The 23489-nt window shown below is 38.9% G+C and overlaps 1 protein-coding gene across 15 annotated transcripts in view; it reads right to left on the reverse strand.

Annotated features, from left to right (window-relative positions):
* Positions 1-23489, reverse strand: part of VPS13B (vacuolar protein sorting 13 homolog B) — an 806276-nt gene that overhangs the window by 79440 nt on the left and 703347 nt on the right. For all 15 annotated transcript variants that reach the window (XM_059874347.1, XM_059874354.1, XM_005215634.5 and 12 more), the window contains 3 exons: positions 19767-19948; positions 18236-18585; positions 12263-12424 (listed from right to left, as the gene is read on the reverse strand). In XM_059874347.1, the coding sequence (XP_059730330.1) occupies positions 12263-12424; positions 18236-18585; positions 19767-19948 (694 nt within the window). The remainder of the gene's footprint in view (positions 1-12262; positions 12425-18235; positions 18586-19766; positions 19949-23489) is intronic.

Raw genomic sequence — 23489 nt, forward strand, 5'->3', positions numbered from 1 at the left:
TGTAGTTTCCGGGAATCTATTTCCATGATTAGAGAAAGAGAAAATATAAGGCAATTTAACCTGAAATAATGTCTACTTTAAATCAGTACTATTTTGTAATTGCACAACATACTTTCAGCTTATGATAAATAATACAAGTTTTTCAGAGTTAAACAAAAGCAGGCACAGTCGGACGTGCATGTGGACCTGAAAGTTGGTGTCCTTTGAAGTATACTGCTGGTCCTCCTGCAGCATCTCCCTGTTTCGTAAGTTTCCATCAGAGGCCACTGGGAGGCCAAGAGGGCAGAGGTGGCGGAGACGAGCGGCTACTCTTGATTACGAGTCCAGTTGCACAGACAGCATACAAAAGCATGTATTTTGAACTCAGAGGACCTCTTTTTGTGTGCCTGTACAACATACATAAAATCATCCAATATGACCCATACTGTTTACCGTGGTCATATTGTTAAAATAAGCTTTTAAATCTATGTTCTTGAGAAATGTCAGATGTTATGAGAAATCTCAACATTTATTTACTCAGTGTACACTTATCAAATGCCAATTATGAGCAGGATACAGGATTAGATATTGTGGAAAGTCATGTTCGAAAAAGCCTTCTACTTTCCTTTCCTCTTTTCACTTTAAGCAAATACCCACTACAACCACCTCAACATTTATAGTCAACCTCAGTTCTCTCTCCTGTCTCAAAGCAGGAGGAGGCTTTTGTGCTAAGTTAAAAATGGTCCCCAATTCTCTCAGCAACTCACATCAAGAGGTTATGATTCTGCTTCTTATCCTCTGGATCTGGCCTCACCTTGTGACTTGCTCCACCTAGTAGAATGTAGGCAGCAGATTCTATAAGGGCTCTGAGCTTAGGCTCAATAGGTTTTGCAGTCTTTGCTCTCGTTCTCCTGTCTAGGCGAGACTGCTGGAAGGATCACATGGAAGAGAACCCTGGCCAGTGGTCTGCCAAGTACTAAATGTGTGGGCAGGGCCATTATGGACCACTCGGCCCCAGTTGGCCGACCAGGTGACTGCAGCCTCATGAGTGAGCCCAGCTGAGACTAGGAGAAGAACCTCTTAACTAAGTGCATCCAGATTTCTGACCAACACACTTATGAGCTAATAAACTTTCAAATAGAAGTTTTGGGGTGGTTGGTAAATAGTGGATAACTGATAATTCCATCCTGGGTCCACCCTTCCACCTGTAATCTGGATGCATTCTTCTTTTTTTCTGGGACCTTATGCCATTAATCACTCTTCCTGTCTTCTGCATCATCAACCTATCTGCTATTTACTCCTTTTCATATATGAACATGCCTAGTTCAGTTCAGTTCAGTCGCTCAATCACGTCTGAATCTTTGCGACATGAACCATGAACCACAGTACACCCAGGCCTCCCTGTCCATCATCAACTCCTGGAGTTCACCCAAACACATGTCCATCGAGTCAGTGATGCCATCCAACCACCTCTGTCGTCCCCTCCTCCTCCTGCCCTCAATCTTTCCCAGCATCAGGGTCTTTTCAAATGAGTCAGCTCTTTGCATCAGGTGGCCAAAGTATTGGAGTTTCAGCTTCAACATCAGTTCTTCCCATGAACACAGAGGCCTGATCTCCTTTAGGATGGACTGGTTGGATCTCCTTGCAGTCCAAGGGACTCTCAAGAGTCTTCTCCAACACCACAGTTCAAAAACATCAATTCTTCGGCACTCAGCTTTCTTTATAGTCCAACTCTCACATCCATACATGACCAATGGAAAAACCATAGCCTTGACTAGACGGACTTTTGTTGGCAAAGTAATGTCTCTGCTTTTTAATATGCTATCTAGGTTGGTCATAACTTTCCTTCCAAGGAGTAAGCGTCTTTTTATTTCATGGCTGCAGTCACCATCTGCAGTGATTTGGGCGCCCCAAAAAAAAGAAAGTCTGACACTGTTTCCACTGTTCCCCCATCTATTTCCCATGAGGTGATGGGACCAGATGCCATGATCTTCGTTTTCTGAACGTTGAGCTTTAAGCCAACTTTTTCACTCTCCTCTTTCACTTTCATCAAGAGGCTTTTTAGTTCCTCTTCACTTTTTGCCATAAGGGTGGTGTCATCTGCATATCCGAGGTTATTGATATTTCTCCCGGCAACCTTGATTCCAGCTTGTGCTTCCTCCAGCCCAGCGTTTCTCATGATGTACTCTGCATAGAAGTTAAATAAGCAGGGTGACAACATACAGCCTTGATGGACTCCTTTCCTTTTTGGACCAGTCTGTTGTTCCACGTCCAGTTCTCACTGTTGCTTCCTGACCTGCATACAGGTTTCTCAAAAGGCAGATCAGGTGGTCTGGTATTCCCATCTCTTTCAGAATTTTCCACAGTTTATTGTGATCTACACAGTCAAAAACCCTCACCTGACCCTTCAGCTTTCTTGAGCTAACACTCAATCAGGATTTAAAAAAAATCATGCTCATTTTCCCCACTTCCTCACCTCCCATTCATTTTTCAACCCACTCAATCTGATTTCTATTCCTATCTAGCCACAGAAAACGCTTTCCTTGGGCTATCAATGAACTCCCCATTGCCCATACAGTGGTCTCTTCAGTTATTGCTTCACTCAGTCTCCTTAGGGCAATCTGAAGTAGAGAGGGGGGGAAAAAATTCAAACAAAATGAACAGAACTGCAGGCTCTTGTGATGACTGTGGTTCCAGCTAATGTCTTGACTACAAGAATCTTGACTTGTCAGAGAATCTGAGCTGGAATCACCCAGGTAAACTACTCCTGAAATTTTTGGCTAATAAAACTGAGAAATAATTTTTTATTTACTTAAGTTGTGGGCTAATTGTTAAACAGCAATCTGTAATAATATAGAGTATGGTATGTGTATGTGAGGTGCTACTATAACAGAAGCCTACGATGTGTTTGTGGGTGGGTGCTTTGGAGCAAGTAAGTGGGCAGAAACCAGAAGAACTTGAAAGTATTAGTGTCTGGGTGTGGATTTCTTTCGAATGCCTGTTTGGAGTTCTCTGAGCTTCCTGGGTCTGTAAATTTCTGTCTTTCACAAAGTCTGGGACATTTTCTGAGATGATTTCTTAACGGCGGGGGGAGTCCTATTCTCTCCTGTAATTCTTTGATTACAGTTATTCATATATTAGACCTTTTGATTGGATGGATTTCTACTGATCCATCTTCAACTGAGGTGTCAGCTGGGCTGAATTCTTTTTTTTTTTTAATTTGTTTTTAATTGGAGGATAATTGCTTTACAATGTCGTGTTGGTTTCTGCTACACAACAAGGGCTGCATTCTTATCTAGAGGCTTGACTTGGGAAGAATCCTCTTCGAAGCTCACTTGGGTAGCTGGCAGAATTTATTCCCTGGTGCCTATATGAGGGGGCTTCCTAGATGGCACTAAGGGTAAAGAACCCACCTGCTAATGCAGGAGATGTAAGAGACCTAAGTTTGATCCCTGGGTCAGAAGATTCCCCTGGAGGAGGGCATGGCAACCCACTCCAGTATTCTTGCCTGGAGAATCCCATGGACAGAGGACCCTGGCAGGCTACGGTCCATAGGGTCGCATAGAATCAGACTTGACTGAAGTGACTTAGCACGCATGCATGCCTGTCTGTGAGGAGGCATGTGAGGAGGGTTCTGACTTAATGACTAGCACTGGCAGCCACCTGCACATCTCCGTGGCTTCTCACACCTCCCTGCCCCATGGCCCTCTTCATAGGCAGCTATAACATGGTAATTTGCTTCTTTCAGGCCAGCAGGAATGTATGTTATCTCTCTCGCTCTCCTGATAAAAGGATCCAGTACCTCTTTTAGGGCTTTTACCTGATTAAATCAGGCCATCTAGAATCGCCCTGTTTTGATTAACCAAAAGACAACTAACAGATATAGAGAACTAGTGATCACCAGTAGGGAAAGGGAAGGGGGAAAGGACTTGATAGAAGTAGGGGGTTATACACACAAACTACTGTGTATAAAATAAATAAGCAACAAGGACATATTGTACAGCATAGGAAATATAGTCAATTCAATATTTTGTAATAACTTAAAATGAAGTCTAATCTATAGAAATTTTGAATCACTATGTTGTATACCTGAAACGAATATATTATAAATCAACTACTTACTTCAATTAAAAAAGAATGTTAAAAATCAAATTAATTTAGGAATTAATTATAATAAAATCCCTTTTCTGTTGCCACAGTGGCTTTAAAGTATATGCATGATAATTTCAACCTCTGAGTCATCTTTACGTTGGCATCTGTTAATCATCTCTCCCTTGAAATTGAGTAATTCTTTTTTTTTTTTAAAGATTTTTGAGACCTGTCAAGTAATTTTGGGTCATAGTGTGGACACTATTAAATGCTCTGTGGTGAAGACTCTGAATTCTCCCATAATTCTTCCAGAGTGTTAATATTTCTAATAGGTAATTAACTAGTTTAGAATCAAACTAGTGGTAAAGAACCCGCCTGCCTGTTTAATGCAGGTTAGATGTAACACACACAGGTTTGATCCCTGGGTCGGAAGATCCCCTGGAGGAGGGCATGACAATCCACTCCAGTATTATTGCCTGGAGAATCCCATCGACAGAGGAGCCTGGCAGGCTGCAGTCCATAGGGCTGCACAGAATTGGACATGACTGATGCAACTTGGCACAGCACAAAAACTCTTAAACCTGGGTGAGTGGCAGTGCAGATAAATTCAGTTCTTTAAGGCTTGGGTACAATCTGCTTTCAGTCTGCCCCATGCATATGTGCTTCAGCAGGAAGCAGATAGGTGGGCCACATTTAAACGTATTTCCCTATTCTCTCGATTTCCCTTTCCCAAGATTTTCTCTTCACCCTCTAGTGACCTTGGTTGCCTGAGTTCTTTCGCCTGGTACCTTGGCCCAGAAAGAGAGTGGGCCCCCCTTGCATGGCTGCAACTGCAGGTGACCTCAAACCAAAGCCACGACAAATGGGTGAACCGCTGTGCAGTTTACTGGCTCAAAGATCCTATTCCCCTCCAAAATCTGTCTGCCTCTGTTCATCTTTAGAGGTAGATGTTTTGTGTTTTGCTCAGAATTTATAGCTGTAATTCACAGGAAGATCAGTCTGTTAGGTATTTATACCAGTCTCTGACTTCTACTCTGTCTTGGCTCAGTTACTGTAATCTCTCACTCCTGGGTTATGCAGTGGTGTCCATACAACCGCATGCATTCTCAGCCTCCTCTAGACTGTTTACACAACTGCAGGACAGGAACCTTTCCAAAATGCAATTGTGACCCTGTGATGATTCTACTTAAAACCCTTCTGTAGACAAAAGCTGCCTGTCACATACAGGTATATCTCCTCAAAATGCTCTTCAGAACATAACTCCTCCAAATAGCAATGAGGTGGCTCATACTTGTTTGTGAGAAAGTACTGCTCAATATTCAAGAATCTAGTGAGCTGGTTGCTAAATCATTGGTAGCCTAAAATCAGCTATGGTGGGAGTCCTTACCCCATGAAAGTTGGGCAACCCTACAAATTAGTTTTCCCATCACCATCAAAGAGCCAGTTTCCTAGCACACATCTCCTCAGCAAGGCCTGCAGTTTTAATGCCTGTGTTTATTCTGAACAAAACCTGAATTCCCTTGAACCTGACAGGCAACCTGCCTGCCTGTCTGTTCCCTGGTTCTGCCTCATGTGCACAGCATACAAGGGCCCTCATGGCCTTCACTGACTTTACAGTCTTGCAATTCCACACATGTACTCTACATTGTAGTCAAATCAGTCAAGTGCTACCCTGCCATGTTCTTTCTTGCCTCTGTGGCTTTCACACACATTGGTTCCTTTACCTGGGAACACCCCTTTCCCACCCTACTTCACTGACCTAGCACTTACTTAAACATGAAAATTCAATATAAATATGACTTCTACCAGGAAGCCTTGGCAGATTTCCTTCCTCATGTTAGGAAACATTTCCTTTGAGTCCCCATTAAGACCTTGTCCATATTCAGAGGCAAGTGATTTTACTTTCTAGTCCTCTTGCTTTTCTTCCTATGGCTGGTATTTTAACTCAGTCTCCCTGTCTGCAACTACTGCCACAAAATCGTCATAGATAATGATCATGTCTCTAATTTGTTTCCTTTCTGACTCCCTCATCAGACAACGTGTTTCTTAGAAGAATGTACACATTTACAAACACACAACAGGCCATAAGAAATTATTATTTGTTGATTAAAAATCAATGGGATATAATAAGCATCTAGATAGAAATAATAAGTCAGGTCTTAGATACCAGATAATTTGGGTATATTTAATAGATGATGGTTGTAAAGATTTTTGGACAAGAAAGTATCAAAACATCATTTAGGAAACTTACTTGAATTGTAGTTTGCAAGGTAGACTGAATTGGGGCAAAGATGTAACTAAGGAAATAATTGAAAAAAACTATTTCAATAGTTCCCAGAGAACCATTCTTGATATAGTATTATACTTGCCACTGTTCTAATTAGCTTTTGAAATTCCTCTGTCTATATATAAATATTTTCAGAGTTTTTACTTCTTTCTGACTTAATAATCTGTATTCTTTATTTTAAAAAGTTGAGAAGTATATAAAAATGTAATACATTGGAAAAAAATATCACCTTAAAAAATATACCATTCAGAGGCAACATTTTGACATATCTTGTTTCAGTATTTTTCTATGCATTTATACTTAAATGGTTAAGATCATATTGTATGTACAGAGTTTTATATTTTGCTTTTCTGACTGATATAATATGATAAGCTCCAATACTTTGGCCACTTGATGCAAAGAGTGGACCCACTGGAAAAGACCCTGATGAAGGGAAAGATTGAGGGCAGGAGGAGAAGGGGATGACAGAGGACTAGATGGGTGGATGGCATCACCGACTCAATGGACATGAGTTTGAGCAAGCTCCAGGAGATAGTGAAGGACAGGAAGGCCTGGTGTGCTTCAGTCCACGGGGTCACAGAGAGTCATCAACATGGCTGAGCAACTGAACAATGATATGGTAGCACTTCGCCTTCCTATGTAAGAATGTAAAGGTCCCATAATAGTTCATCTCATAGGTATGCCAGATTTCTCTTACCTATTTCTTTAAAATTGAGCTTTTGATGTTTAAAATTTGATAGTATGAATAAAATTATGATAAACATTTTTGTGTACACACCTTTGTATTAATTTGGACTGCTCCCTGAGAGTTGATCACTAGTAAGAGAATTACTAGGTCAAAGGCTATGATCATTTTAATAGCTATGATGCTTTTTATCAAATTGCTTTCTAGAAAGGAAATATCAATCCCATTTGTACCTTCTGGGTGTAAAAATGTCTTTTCCTTTGCCCTTTCTAACAAACTCTCATATGCATACCATGCTCCATATAATAGCAGAGGCCAACACTTGAAAATTTATCAGTGAGAACAGTTTGCCAACATAGAATATTCACCTGCCTCCCTCGTTCAGTTCAGTTCAGTCGCTCAGTCATGTCCAGCTCTTTGCAACCCCATGGACTGCAGCACACCAGGCCTCCCTGTCCATCACCAACTGCCAGAGCTTGCTCAAATTCATGTCCATCAAGTTGGCGATGCCATCCAGCCATCTCATCCTCTGTCACCGCCTTCTCCTCCTGCCCTCAATCTTTCCCAGCCTCCCTAAGTCTGATTTTAAATTTTAAAAATTGTGACAGTTGCAACAAGAACGTGCTCATTCTTTAGATATATGTGTACACATACACTATATAAAGGGATATAGAGAGAGTGGTAACTGAATAAGAAATTACAATCTAATAAAACTGACAGCTGACTGGAATTACCATAAGATAGCTAGACACTCAAAAACCCATTACTTTTTCTTTAGACAAGAGGAAAAATGATCAGATCTCACTTTTAAATATTTTCACATCTGAAAAAAGAACAGCAGAACTTTCTGTCTATATGGGCAAGAACAAGAACAATACAAATATTTTACTATTAGGTGGCATGCTGCAGTCTATGGGGTCTCACAGTTGGACATGACTTAGGGACTCAAGAACACTGTTATGTGGTAAGCACAGGTTGATTTTATGTGTTAGATTTAATATATTACCCGTCATTTCATAATTTCTGAAACATGTTACCAAGTTTTCAAGTGATGGGAATATCATTTACAGCAGAGCAAAGACAATTTTCTGTCAAATCTTTAGTCTACTGAATTTTGTCAAGTGAGAGACCCGAAAGCAGGGGTTGACAAATAAGGCATGACTTCTGGGTCATTTGGTGCACTGCCTATTTCTATAAAGCCAGTGAGTTAGGAGTGTCTTTACCATTTTCAGATAGTTGAAAAAAAGAAGAAAAATACCACTTTGTGTGCAAATTATTGGAATTCAAATTTTCTTTTCTATAAATAAAGTTTTATTGGCACACAGTCACACTCATTTGTTATGGCTACTTTTGTGCAAAGCTGAATGGCTATGAGAGAGGCTCCAAGGCCCTGAAAGCCTAAAACAGTCACGGTCTGGCCCTACTCAAAAAAGTCTGCCAAACTCTGCCTGAAAGTAATGTCTGATTTATGTTTTCTTTCCTGAATCTGATTACTTTGATGAGTATTTCCCAGATGCTCTGCCGCTCTTCCAAATTGACTCTTGTTGCCTTTCTCATTTTTAACTATCTGCCATTTTCACAAGATGATAAAACTTCCTACTACATCCCATTTGGAGCAATCTTTTATTTTCTATAGCTCTGTCTGGAGCCTATTTTCACCTTGACTGATGGTTTGGTTACCAAATTAAGTCACTGGTAGTTGGAATTCTGCAAACCTTAAAAAAAAAAAAAGCACAATCTATAAATTGTGCGTGTTTTAAGGGTAAAGCAAATGTAATTCCTTACATACAAGCTAGAGGAATTCTTGTTTCAAGAAGTTTAATTAGGCAACAGTGCTCTCTCTTTACCAGAACAGGAAGTTAATTTGAACAGCCTACACAAAAACCCTACTACGATGGACGTGTCACTGTATCCAGTTTGGTTAAATTAAACAGAGCTCCCCTTGACTCTGAGCTGCACAGACTGTCCATATTCTGGGGAAAGATTCCATAAACTCACACGTGTATTTCAATTCCATATACTGTGAAGCCCTTCTCTGAAGACCATTCCTTCACTGGTTACTGTTCTTGTCCAACTGAAGTAAAGTCTCCTGGAGTGGGATATTTAAGGGCCCTTTGAGGTGGCATATACAGCTGTGCAGCTGAATATATTCAATTATCCCCTAGGAAATTGTTTTGTTCTTCCTTTGTTTGTTTAGGCAAGCAAATGTTGTAGGATAGCCAGCATTTTCAAGTGATTTTGCCTCAGAGTGTGTGTTAGAAACTATAGGGAGAATTTACAACTTTTCAACTCTGAAAAGGTTTTTCAGCTTTGGATTTCTGCAATTGGTTGTGCCCGTGTTTTTCCCTATCCCGTTGGGACTCACTGTTGTTAGCAACCTCCTGTGTGGTTCTAAGACATGCTGACCTCTTTGAAACCTTTCCAGGTGTCATTGCTACTTTCTTGATCTCTGCAATATAAGCTACATTGTTTAGTGGAGTTAAGTTCTCTGAACTTTAGAAATCCTCCCTGAGACTATGAATTGACTAACACCCAAGGTAGCATAAACATGCAGACACAAATGTTCCTAAAACCAAGCCTGCTGGGCAGTGCAGGATATGACTTGGAGTCTGGAAAAAGGGAACAGTTAGCTTACTTGTGTGTCTGTGACCACCTCCAGGTGCAGTCTGAAGCTCAGTGGCTAGTTTTTCTGATCCTCAGATGTAATCTCTCATTAGAACACAGCAGAATCCGTAACTATGGACGTAAGGAATTCCATGAAGACCCCTGGGCCCATTAAGACCTCGCTGGCTTCAAAAGGTCCTAAAACACTTCCTTCAGCATACGTAGCTGTACTAAAGGGACACCTTTTATGAATATGATCTAAGTTTTAGTCTAAAGATTATTGACTATAGCTCATCTTAACATTTGTATCCAGAAGATGCAGTTACAAATTAAAAAGAGAAAAAAGTTTAATAGATACCTGTCTTATGTTTCCAGTTTGTCACTAAAAGGTTCTTATTGTTTTTTGTTCTTAAAGCTCTGCAAGGGTTCATATTGTACTAAGAATGCCATGTTACTCTAGCTTTAAATGTGGAGTATTATAGCAGCGATTTCTCAGCCCTTCTCTTAAAATCTCACAGTTTGGCTCTTCTAGCAGACAAATCCTGCTGCCAAAACCTAGGAGAGTTTAACAATGTTGTGGAAATAATAGTATATTGAAAATGCAAAGACATGGGATTCAGTCCCAACTCTACCACTATCTTAGCTTAACATTTCTGTATCCTTATCTATAAAATGTTCATAACAAAAATACAAATCACACAGGGATACTATGAAAATAAGACTAGTAATAAATACAAAAAGACCTTGAAAAAGTACAGAAGAGTTTAAATATGAAAGGTATAGTATGGCAGTGGTCGGCCATTCTTCTTTCCTGTTCATGTCCTTTCCATTCAGAAACTGTACATCTACAGCATGAAGACACCTGTTCCTCCACACCCCTGAGCCCACTGTTCTTAGCGTCATCCTTCCCGTCCTGGCTCCAGTATCCAGAGAATCTTGAGTCAGGGAGGGTCATGATAGTCTATGCAGCTTAAGATGACTTTGAAGGAAAATGAGCTTTCTCTGCTTTGCTTTCGGCTGAGGCCTGCAGCCTGCATGTATGAATGGGTGAAGTGGCTACAGGTACAATGTATGACTGCACATTAACACACCTTCTCAGAAGTTTCTTTCCTGTCACTACCAGTTCATCTCTGGGAATGCAATGATCATATAAGCCTTTTGAAGGTCTACACGGCTAAACAAGTCTTAACATGGATTGTCTCTGGGTGGTTGGAATTATAGGTTGTCTTTTCTGTCTCTCTCTCTTTTGGTTTATATATCTGGTCTATATTCTTACTTTTGCAATTAACAGGAAAAAATAACTGCTGAATTTTTAAATGAAACAACTGACCAAGTGTCCTTTAATGATGTTACAAGGAGCAAACAACCAAACAACTTAAAAACTCTCTAACATGGACATTTGTCAAAAGGAGAATTAGAAAAATAAGGACATGTCATTCATTCTAAAAATACAAGTGCAACATCATACCATACACATTTCTGAAAGAACTCTTATTAAAAAAGGATATATGGTGTTTTACCATCCTGTTAGATCAACCAGAATTAAATACATAGACTTAAGAAGAATTTTACTGTATCTACTTTGCCAAATTTGATACTAATAGTGTGGCAATATGATTAAAAAAAAAAAAAAGCAAGTAAGAAATCAGAATCTAGCTACTGGAAAAAAAAAAAACAGCAAAAGGGAGCCTGAGGATATAACATATCCTAAAGCTGGTCTATAGACCAGATGGGAAAACTTGTTCTCTAATCTAATGACTTTCTTTTAATCATAAGCAGACAGTAGTTTCCTTATTACCCAGGGTTTTAGAAATACATTATTCTTGAGAGTACTTCTTAGGATTTCTTTTACTCATTTAAGACCACATCTTTGTATTTAATTCGTCCTCAGGTATCCCTGCAGGGCACATCCCTCTAATTATTCCCATCTAAAGTGACAGGAAAATGGAATTACACTCCTTGGAAAACAGACATCCTTTGGTATATCTTTTCTCAGCGCTCCCTTGGGTACTCCCTGCAGTCTGTCACTGCAGTCACTCTGTCGCGGACCGTGAGCTGTCCTTGGAGGGTGAGGACTAAGACTTTTTTACCTTTGAATCACCAGTGCCTATGCATGACTGGCACGAACTATACACACAGTAAGAATCCGAATACACAAATGGAAAATAACTCCCGATATACAATGTTTACAGTACATCAAGCACTCTTTTAGCACCTTTTATGTATTAACTTACTCAGACCTCACAATCCTATGAATCAGGTACTATTATTAGCCCCAATTTACATATAAGAAAACTGAAGCACGAAAGCAAAGAGAGGTAATCCAGAGCCAGGAGCCAAGTCTCCACACCGTGGCTCTGGAGTTCAACATCACTGTCACCACACTACCCTCCGCAGTGCCCACGTGAACATGAGAATGTCCACTTCAAGAGTAGCAGGGGTACGCAGTGCTCCCAGCTCTAAACATTTCTGGACTTCTGTCAGATGGAACTATATATACTATGTGGCTGCTGGGGAGACTTAAAAAGGGAAATAACTGGACACAGGCATACAAATGTAGAAGAAAGGCATCCCCAACCTTAACAATTTCTGTGTTTGTAAGGCTGTTTCTCAAGTACCTGTGGGGATTTGTGAGAGCGCCAGCTGTACTGGTGACTGCAGAGACTGGCCAGCAGGATATTTTCATCAGTATCCACCTGGCCAAACCGCAGTGTCTCCTGTGTGTCATTACAGATCACAAAATGGCTGAAGACCAACTCCTCTACCTCAGGGCATTTGTTCTGAAAGAAAAAGAAGACGAAAGCCAACATGCATCAGATTAATTGCAAGATGTTTGGCAGCTGTCTGCCCAGTGGCGATTGTTACAACACAGAAATACTAAAAGATCTGTTGTCATTAGCTCTGGTATACAAAGTATTCTGTACTTCCAGGATAAGCACCAAAAAATACCTTAAAGAGACCTTAAATGTTCCAAGAATATGTTTTGCTTTATATTCCTGCAAAATAAATCATATACACAGAAGAGGAAAAAGAACAATGAGATCCCTCAAACGTTTAATGTTTTAAAATGAACTAACATGCTACAAAGAATGCTGTACTGGGTAGTGCACGTTTTTGAGCATAGTACCAGAGGCTAGAATTACCATGTTCCCGGCCTTCTAAACTTGACAATCAAGACCAATTACCAAAGCCACAGTTTGTACCCTACAGAAAGCAAGGATCATTTAGGTAATACTTCCCCAGTTCCCTTAAGGGGGAGGGTGGCGTGTGTCTGTGTGTGTGTGTGTCTGTGTGTGTGTCCGTGTAAATCTGCTCAGGCAGAGATGTAAATAAAACCATAACTTTCCCTCTATTGTTAACAGGCTGAACACACACAACAGATCAACTTCAGAGTCTGTGTAAGCCAAGCTGCAGTTTTCAAGAGAAAATGTTAGTTGAAAACCAGTTGCTGATGTCTATTTCAGCTAATAATCAATCAGCAAATGTCTTTCATTAATCTACTGAGGCTCAGCAAATTAGTAATATGCTCCTAATGTGTGGATACCTCCTTCTCCACTGGTTGCTGTTACATCAAAGCACTGGCTGAGTCATAGAGCATTTCTGTGTTTACTCTTTTTATCACGCTGACTAGGTTATGGCTTAAAAACAATCAACATACCTTTGGTAAACAGAATAGCTAAATAAATGGCTAACTTGAGAATGCAAGAAAAAAATCTTTATTAGCCAATGATTTTTCAGATAATGGGAGGTAACATGTCACTGATAGGGCTTCCCTGTGGCTCAGATGTAAAGAATCCTCCTGCAATGCAGGAGACCTGGGTTTGATCCCTGAGCTGATTTCTCCAATTGGCCTCTATTTCCTGGATGTGGCTCTAAGTAATGTAACAAAGCCACACTCCATCATTTGCCATTTTACTAAGAGGAGGGAGAGTAAAAAGGGCTATATCATCATGAGCATGGAGATTTAAGTGACTATGTGGCCTGAAGCCTAGGAGTCTATGGATGAATGTACTGGAATCTAGCCTGGACCAAGACCTGATCTAGAACCTTATGAGAACAGTTATCCTGGGAGGTACAAGCCCCTCCTAATCAACCAGAAGGCCCTCCAAGTGTGCAGGCAGAGCTCCACGGCTGCAGTGAGTGAAGAGGCCTTGAAATATCTCATTCTTCTAGAGACATCCTTGAGGGACTTCTAAGCGCTCACTCTATCATCTGTATCTGTCTATTCTCATCAACCCTCTCTGTTCTCATGGAGTGGAACCTTGCCTGACAACCACACTAATCATCAAGAGTCTCTGGGTAAGTGAGACTGAAGCAGTTATAACCAATAATTACCTGCTGTCTACCCATACTCCTTTTTGCTGTGGCTTTTAATCATGAGCTGTGATTTCAAAACTGGACTGCCGGCGGGTTTCAGGCATTCTGCCTGGTCCGGCCCCCACCGCATCTTGAACCACTCTCCTCTAGACCCCAGCTCCACCAGCCCCTTTCAGCTCCTCCAACACCACAGGCCTTCTCTCAATTCATCCAACACGTCAAACTCCTTCCTGCTTCAGTGCCATTCTTTTGCTTGGAGCTCTTTTCCTCCTTGCTCAATTAATTTGTTCCGACTCAGTTTTCAGGTTCCTGTCTTCAGGTCATGCTCTCAGAGTAAGCAGCCTCCTGAGATCCTCCCTGATCACCTTAGGTCCACCTATTTTTTTTTTAAATAATATTTATTTTTATTTATTTGACTGGGCAGGGTCTTAGTTGCAGCATGTGGGATCTATTTCCCTGAGCAGGGATCAAACCCTGGGCCCCCTGCATTGGGAGCATGGAGCCTTAGCCACTGGACCACCAAGGAAGTCCCAGGTCCACCTATTTTATACTTGCACAACACTGTATGTTTTGCCTTAACCGTACTGATCCCTGTGCTATGCTTAGTTGTTCAGTTCTGTCTGACTCTCTGTGACCCTGTGGACTGTAGCCTGCCAGTCTCCTCAGTCCTTGGGATTCTCCAGGCAAGAATACTGGAGTCGGTTGCCATGCCCTCCTCCAGGGAATCTTCCTGATCCAGGTATTGAATGCAAGTCTCCAGCATTGCAGGCAGACTCTTTACCATCTGAGCCACCAGGACTGAGTAATTACTTGCATGATTTTAGGTCACTGTTGTCTCCATCATTAGACTCTATGCTGCATAAGGGCAGGATCCAGTTCGGTGTTATTTACAACTTCATCTCCTGTTCTCAGTATCGTGCGTGACATGTAAGTACTCAACAAACACTTATGAAACAAATAAGTGAGCAAATTTAAAATTATAAATGTAATACAGGTTCCAGTAGAAAGAAAATACAGGAAGCACTGATTTTCTTTTTATAAAAAATCTCTAATTTTAGACTCAGAGATAACTGCTGTTAACATTCTGGAGAATTTTTTTCCAGCAATTTTTCACTTCTGGTATCCTGCTTGTTCTCATTCTGATCTATCCTATCCAATCCTATTTTATGTATCTTTTTTTAAATAGTGAAAATATACAGCTTTACTGATGAAACTCAAGAATCAAAAGACCAACTGGATTCCCATTCCCCAGAAAAGGGTTGCTAAGAGGATGCTAAGGAAACGGTTATATGCAAAACAGACCAATCCTATCTTATATATCTTATATATTTAAAGGTTTGTAAACCTTTAATTAAACTGGAGTCACAGTGTATAATTAGTTTGATGAGATTTTTCCATTTAGCATTATATAATCAACATAAACCGCTCTCCTTGTAAACATTTTTCTCCTTTAGGTCCAAGAGTACAAACATGAAGAAAGGGATATGATTCCAATGTCCCACTTAAGATAGTCAACCTGAGACTGAAATTAAATTTTCTTAATGAATTGGGATCAATTTGCTGGTTAGACAAAGGTTAAGTTACCAGATGGGGACTGAGTAGGAAAAAAATAGTCATATTACTTTCCTCATCTCTAAAAACTGACCTTTAATAAATGATGAAGGTTTTGGGGAAAAATGTAAATGAAAGAATACAAGGGGGTTGTTTACATTTTTCTAAAGAATACTGAAAGTCCTGAGGGAACTGTTTCTCTACTGCTCCTTCATTTGTGGGGTTCATTATAACTGTAATAAGTTTAAGCATTTCTTGGAATGCTTAAATTCTAGTGTATTATAAAAAATTGGTACATATTGTATATGACATCATATAAAAGCAAAACCTCAGAACGGTTTTGTAATTAAAAGATGGCTTATTTACATTTAAGATTTGTGAGGGAGTGTTAGGCATTTAAAGAGGGATATCCTTATGCTCTAAGCTAAGACACATGAGCATAATCTTAACTTTTAAATAAAAATCTCCTTTATAATGCTATTTGGTCCAAATGTGGGAATGTGACATAGAAATATAAAGCAAACTGCAAGTGGCATTTTGGGTCCTTAATTTGGTTTCACAAAACATTAATCATTCACAAAAGAGAAAAAAAAATCTACAGCCAGAGAAATCAGACACTGATGAAGGCTTCTGTTAATCTTGAACTTGTGACCTAAAGGTGAAAGGTCAAATTGTTTCATGCTTCAACTGTCTGCTTCATCCACACTGGATACAAATGACTTGTCTCCGATACAAATCTGATAAAGTATGTGGAGAACTCAAATAACATATCCTGCTTATTAAATTCACATTTCTCATTGGCAATAATTACACTGTATATGAGCATTATATACACAATAAAATCCAAGCTTGGGAGGCTAAGTTTCCCTTCTAAAGGGGATAAATCACATTCAGAACATCTTAGAAACAATGAACTTAATAACCCCTCTATAAGACCATTTCAATGTCAAATGTCCTATAATTTCAAAGTAGTGCATTTTCGTATTTACTTTAGAATACACAGGGTTAGATGCCTACCACATTAAAACTTGGTGGCAAATACCCTTGACATGGGAGGAAACAAGAAAATTACAGCAACAATTACAGAAGTATATCCTCTTGTGGCTCATGTTAACATTGCCAAATCCCTGTATAAATCAGAACCAACTATTCATAGAATGTACCTGTCAGCAATATGCTACGTGACATATGGCTCTACTTAATCAAATATACAATTCCATTTTTTAAAAAAACTCAGAATATTCCTTCAAGGCACTGTGTTAGCCAGTCAGTCATTCACACTCTGATGTGGTTTAAGACATTTAAATATTTATGCACCGTGTTTTATTTATATGTATAGCTGTGTCTAAGAGAATATTTTTATCCTGGGAGGAAACTGATGTTTCTGAGGGCCATTTTGCAGTAGTTGCTACACATGAGTCCTTTTATAATGGTCCTGATACCAAGACAAAAATATCCTGGGTTTAAATGCTCTATCAATGACTCTCTTGTATTCTCTAGGTTTGTTTTTTATTAAATGCATTGTTCAAAATATGACAAAAAACAGAAATTGGAGCCACAGAGGTTTTTTTCACATCGCTATTCGAACCAGCTGCAAAGATTTAGATCACACTAGCTCTTATTTTACGCATGTCCTCTGCAACAAGAAAACCATGGAATGCCCTTAAAAAAGAATTTTAAAATATGAAACAGATGTGTTATCTTCTTTCCCTTTGCTATTGTAGTGCCATGTTAGGTAATTAATTCCTTAGTCTTGTATAGGTCTTCATGCATATAAAGAAAAGAGTTCATTCCCATAAAAATTCTTAAGTTAGAGAACTCAGCCTCCCCCCAGTCCCACTGTCCATCCCCACATGAGGTCAGGGTGGAGTGAAGGTCCATTTCTCTTGGGGAGTTAGTCTGCACAAATGCATGTAACGTACAAAATGTGGGGAAATGTCTCAGCTTAAATAACAACACGGGCTTTATGAAAATGCAGTAAGGGAAGCAGAAACGATTTGTTATCCAATCACTAAATCACTGAGCATACTATGATCCAAATATTTTGTGAAATTATATTTATGATAGTAAACACAGGCAGGTTCCCCATTTTAAATGTCATTCAAAACAGACTTATATTCTATCTCTTTTCTAATACAGCTAATTTCTGACAAAAGATAAAAGTAAAACATTACTCATCAATAGTCTTTAGCTGGTTAAAAAATCTAATACTGAGTGCTTTTTTTAGTGAATCAAAATGGCAGAATAATAATGGGAGAAAAGCTAAGATTATATCATGCTCACATATTTCCTCTCATTGCCTTTTTGCTTTGAAAGATGAAATGCTTTTATCAGAAAGACTCACACAGGTTCTTCATTTCTGCAATGGCTGCTTAGACAATTTGATACATACCAAGTTGAAGCTTTGGCAAACTAAAGCCATAATACTTGGAAAAAATTTCTGGGAATATGTTACTTTCCACACAGATGTGGTACATTAGTCACAAAAATGTGGGCATGATCTCTGATGCATGTGTAGAGAACCCATATTCTCCAAAGGTTTTAAAAATAACATGCATCGCTTTGCCCAAACAGAAGAGGCCCCAAATATAATGATGCCCATCAGATTCTTCATTCTCTCACATTTTTGTTTGTGCTTAATTTATTATTAGAAGTGATAACACAGACTGTCTAGTAAAAGATCACACACGGACAAACTGTAAACTGTTCTAGAATGTGCATACCTGTTGCCAAGCTTGTACTGCAGTGTTGAGAGAATGAACTACATGTTGCCCAAAGTTTACAAATATTGAGTCAATGATGATGGAGCAATCAATCAGCTTTTCTACTGCATTGCTGGAAATTGCAGTCTGTCCAAAGATGCTGAAGGGTTTCACCAAGCTTTGCATTGTCACATTTCTACACTCTAGAAGTTTACAGTCTGCTTGAGCTGAGAACTGGATCTCCTGACAGACAGAACTATTGTTCCACTGTCGAAGATACATGTGTGGTTCTTTGAAGGAAATAACCATGTATTCTAGTTCAGATGGCACATTTTTATCAGAAATAAATGGCTGTAGGTATTTTGGTGGAGCTGTTGAGAAAAACAAACAAGAAATACAGCAGCTGAGATGAGCCAACACTTTATGGAAATATAGAGATGACATTTAAATTACTCACTTCTTGGTTATTGAATGCAATAGTTGCTGGTTAATAAATTCAAACATTCTCTTGAAGATAATATAACATTTGAATTACCATTTGGCATTTGTAAACAACATTTTTGTTCAAAAAGACAAAACAAAAAAATAAATTAAAAAAAAAGCAAAAACAAACCAACAAAAATAAAGTAACAAACAAAACTGATAAAAAAAAAAAAGCTTTGTTCAAACAGCAGGTCTTTTTCCAAAGGTTACACTTGCAGATAAAAATAAAATGAAGAGGAGGTAAATATTTAAGGCGTGTTTCACAAAAGTGCTTTGTATCTACCCACCAAATCTGAAAACCAAAAACATGACCCAGAATTAGAAAATACAGGTTAAACTCCATTTTTGCTGAAAAGGCAAGATGCTTAACAGCAGCTGTGTTTAGTTTTAATCTGATGTTTTTTTCCTTTTTCCATTACATGTAGGTTGAAAACCTAATACCAGAATCAAAATGTATTAAGGAGAAAAGATTTCGTATAGACTTTTAGGAATAATTATTCATGAACATGAGCAAATTTGTAAAAGGTCACTTTTGATATGTGGAAAAACTTACTATTCTACCTTATAAACTTGTAAAAATGCTAGTCCTTTAAAATATTGGAGAATTTGTCCATTTTTGGTGGAAGGTATTCATACTTATCAAGATAAAGTAATATCAAGTACTTTTGGAAACTATTTGCCATTAATGTAATGGCTCAGAATATAAAACAAAAACAGATGTACTTCTTTCAAAAAATTCATAATTGGAGTAATAGTAAAAACCTGCAATTTTTGTAACTTCCTTGAAAATTCTCATTAGGAAGTGCACTAAATCATAGCAATTCACTATAACTGGTAACCTATATAATAAGTAAATGAGATGGTTCAAACATAAGGGGGACAATTATTATATGAAATAAAAAAACTTCAGAGTAACTTTGCTGGTGCTCATTGTTGAAGGAAATAAATGCTGCTTCTAAAAATGTCCTCTTTCCCCATGTGAGTGGTGGTCATTTGGGGAGGAGTTTTGTGTAGGGACAAAACAGTAAGTATTAAGTGGATGTTATTCTGATGCTAAAATAAAGAGTACCTGTGCCAAGCTGATCAAGGTGATGACAAAGATGGAACTCCAGGTGAGCAAACTGGAAGGAAATGCAAAGAGATGGGACAAACCATGGGGTAAAACAGGAGTCAACTCTCGTACAGGCAGCCAGGGCTGTTGGAGTTACAAGTTGGTCACAAGTGCTTTGAGAACCAGATTCACTTGCAGAGCTGTGGGAAATAATAAAAGTTCAGTAACCTAAAATTTCCAACATCATATAAATGAAACATCTTTATATAAGGGTTTTGAAAAGCTAGCTCCCATAATCCTATAGTCAGTATATTATCAAATCTTCCATATTTGTTCACATAATGAGTTTCTTTAAAAAATGAAGTTCTTGTTGATTATTCTCTATGAGCTATTAGCAGAAAAGTTTCATAGGATTACTGAAACCCCAGACCATATTGACTGCCAACCCAATTTTCTTCCATCCACATTTCATATGACTTACGGACAACTTGTTCTCATATTAAAGACCAACACAACTCAGAGTATGACTCTGCTGTTCAAAAGACCAAATGTTTTCAGCATCATAAATCTTTTGTTTTACTTCTCCAGATTGTCCATATCCATATTCCCATATAAGTTAGTCAATACTATTTATTGAATACCCACTGAATACTGTACTAAGTGCCATAAAAGTTATGACCATGTTCAGAAGAACCAAGGTCTCATGGACAATTACACTGCATGTATATTGAGTACACATATAATCAATATATGTATTGGGTCCTCTCTTTATTTGTCCATTCCCCTAACACATTTTATACCAGAAAAATTCGATTAAAATAAATAGTGAAGGCATCTGTAGGAGGGAACAAATTTTTTCAAAGTGGCTGCTGGTATGCGTGGGAAATACGCAGCCTCATTACCTCGCCTCAGTTTGCTCGTAGAAACATGGAGCTGGGGACTGGGAGATGCCAGGGTGCATTCTGGTAATTGTGGCTCATTGAATAGATGCAGCTCCAGTCCCCTTCACTGTCTTCTACCCTCTTCTTGCCAAATCTGAAATTTGCTTATAGCTGTGGTGGAGCCTGGCTCCCACATCCATGACGAGCTTAGAGAAGAAGCACTGGCTTATAGTGTCCTTGGGAGAGCTATGACAGGAAAAACTAAAGAAATAAATCCTAGGTTTTCAATGAAGTCACAGTCTATCTGGTGGTATGAAATATGTAGACATTTACAAACAGTATAAAACGGAACAACCACCGAGGAGTAGGAAAGTTGGAAGGGCGGCCAGAGCAGAGACCTAAGAGGAACTCAGGATGGCGTGGGGGAGATCATGGGGGGTTCTCAAGAGTGTGAATCTTCAGCTGGGTTTTGAAAGAAGTGGTGAAAAGGCTGGTGAAAAGAAAGCTAGGCTTAGTGAGTGTTTAACTTCAAGGAGTTTACAGTGTGGTGGTATTTACTGCAATGTTATGACTCTGTATGCAAAAACCCATTGTATACAGAGAAAACACAACTCTGGGCCAATATGTTTCTGATGAAATGTTATGCACGAAAACGCAGCTAGGTATACTCTTAACACTTCTATAAACGGGCATATTAATCCAAACAGCTTTCTAGGAATTTATTTGTGGAGTTATAAATAAAGATCTCATTTAAAATAAACAACAAGGCCCCACTGTATATAGCACAGGTAACAATTTTTAATATCTTGTAATAACCTATAACAGAAAAGAATATGAAAATATATATATAATACACATTATACATATGTAACTGACTCACTTTCCTATATACCAGAAACTAACATAACACTGTAAATCAACCACTTCACTTAAAAAAAAAAAAAATCGCAGGTAAAAAAGATCTCACTGGCAAGGTAAAATTAAAATTTATATTTATTCAAAAAGGCCAAACTGTATTAGTTGTATTAATACATGTGTTTTACCCATGTGAACTCTCTCCCTTAAGAAGTTGTTAAAAATAGGGTATAGTGTTAGTCAAAATATTATTAAAAATCCAGGTGAGAGTACTTTGAGATCAGTTCTAAAACTGTAAGCACACAATTTGAGGTGTTTATCTGAAGAATTCTTTTTGCCAACTGCCATTTTTGACACTCTTGATATTTTCCAAAATTTACTTTTCTCTCTCCTGAGAGTAGCAAATACTGTAATAAGTTGAAAAAGTTGCTAAGGTATCACAATCTTTATTTATAACAAGTTGATTGACTTTTTACTTTTCCCAAATTAAATGTACAAATCAATGGTTAAAACAATATTTTTAGGTCTTATAGCAACTCCTAACATATATATTCAAGCAGTCAGTACTCTTTCAATCTTGAAATCCTTCTAAAATGTTACTAATCTATATTTAAAAACTTGAGTTATAATAAAATTAAAATGTCTTAAACATAAAATATGGCACATGTAATATGAATATGCTTTATATTTTGAATCAATAAATTTGAAGTTTTTTGATGTTCACCTTAATTTGATCATCACTAATCAGAAAACTAAGATCATGGCATCTGGTCCCATCACCTCATGGGAAATAGATGGGGAACAGTGGAAACAGTGTCAGACTTTATTTTTGGGGGCTCCCAAATCACTGCAGATGGTGACTGCAACCATGAAATTAAAAGACGCTTACTCCTTGGAAGGAAAGTTATGACAAACCTGGATAGCATATTAAAAAGCAGAGACATTACTTTGCCAACAAAAGTCCGTCTAGTCAAGGCTATGGTTTTTCCTGTGGTCATGTATGGATGTGAGAGTTGGACTGTGAAGAAAGCTGAGCGCAGAAGAATTGATGCTTTTGAACTGTGGTGTTGGAGAAGACTCTTGAGAGTCCCTTGGACTGCAAGGAGATCCAACCAGTCCATCCTAAAGCAGATCAGTCCTGGGTGTTCTTTGGAAGGAATGATGCTGAAGCTGAAACTCCAGTACTTTGGCCACCTCATGTGAAGAGTTGACTCATTGGAAAAGACTCTGATGCTGGGGGGGATTGGGGCAGGAGGAGAAGGGGATGACAGAAGTTGTGATGGCTGGATGGCATCACCGACTCAATGGACTTGAGTTTGAATGAACTCCGGAAGTTGGTGATGGACAGGGAGGCCTGGTGTGCTGTGATTCATGAGGTCACAAAGAGTCGGACACGACTGAGCAACTGAACTGAACTGAATACACTATAAATGGCTTCCCAGGTGGCGCTAGTGGTAAAGAACATGCCTGACAATGCAAGAGACATAAGAGATGCGGGTTTGATCCTGGGTCAGGGTCAGGCAGATCCCCTGGAAATCCAGGGTCAGGAAGATCCCTTGGAGAAGGAAATGGCAACCCACTCCAGTATTCTTGCCTGGAGAATCCCCATGGACAGAGGAGCCTGGTAGGCTGCAGTTCATAGGGTCACACAGAATCAGACATGACTGAAACGACTTAGCACTCATGAACACACATACACTATAAAAGTAGCATCTGTATGGTTACCTCTTACATAAGGATTAAAAATATCTATGTATAATAAAGCTAAACAGTCAAAGATGAGAACAGTGACGGTGCTAGGGACACTTATAGCAGCTTCATTTCCTTAATTATGATGGAGTTTGATCTGATCCAGATATCAAAAGGTAAAACATAACTTATGAGATGTGTAATAATTAGAAATAGAAAAGCAAAAATGGCTCCAAGGAGCAAAACCTCTCAAATAGTAATACACAGAACTCAAGATTTAATAGTTCAAATAATCAATTAGTTCCTAACGGAAATT

The sequence above is a fragment of the Bos taurus genome, chromosome 14 (assembly GCF_002263795.3).
Source record: "Bos taurus isolate L1 Dominette 01449 registration number 42190680 breed Hereford chromosome 14, ARS-UCD2.0, whole genome shotgun sequence".
NCBI lineage: Eukaryota > Metazoa > Chordata > Mammalia > Artiodactyla > Bovidae > Bos > Bos taurus.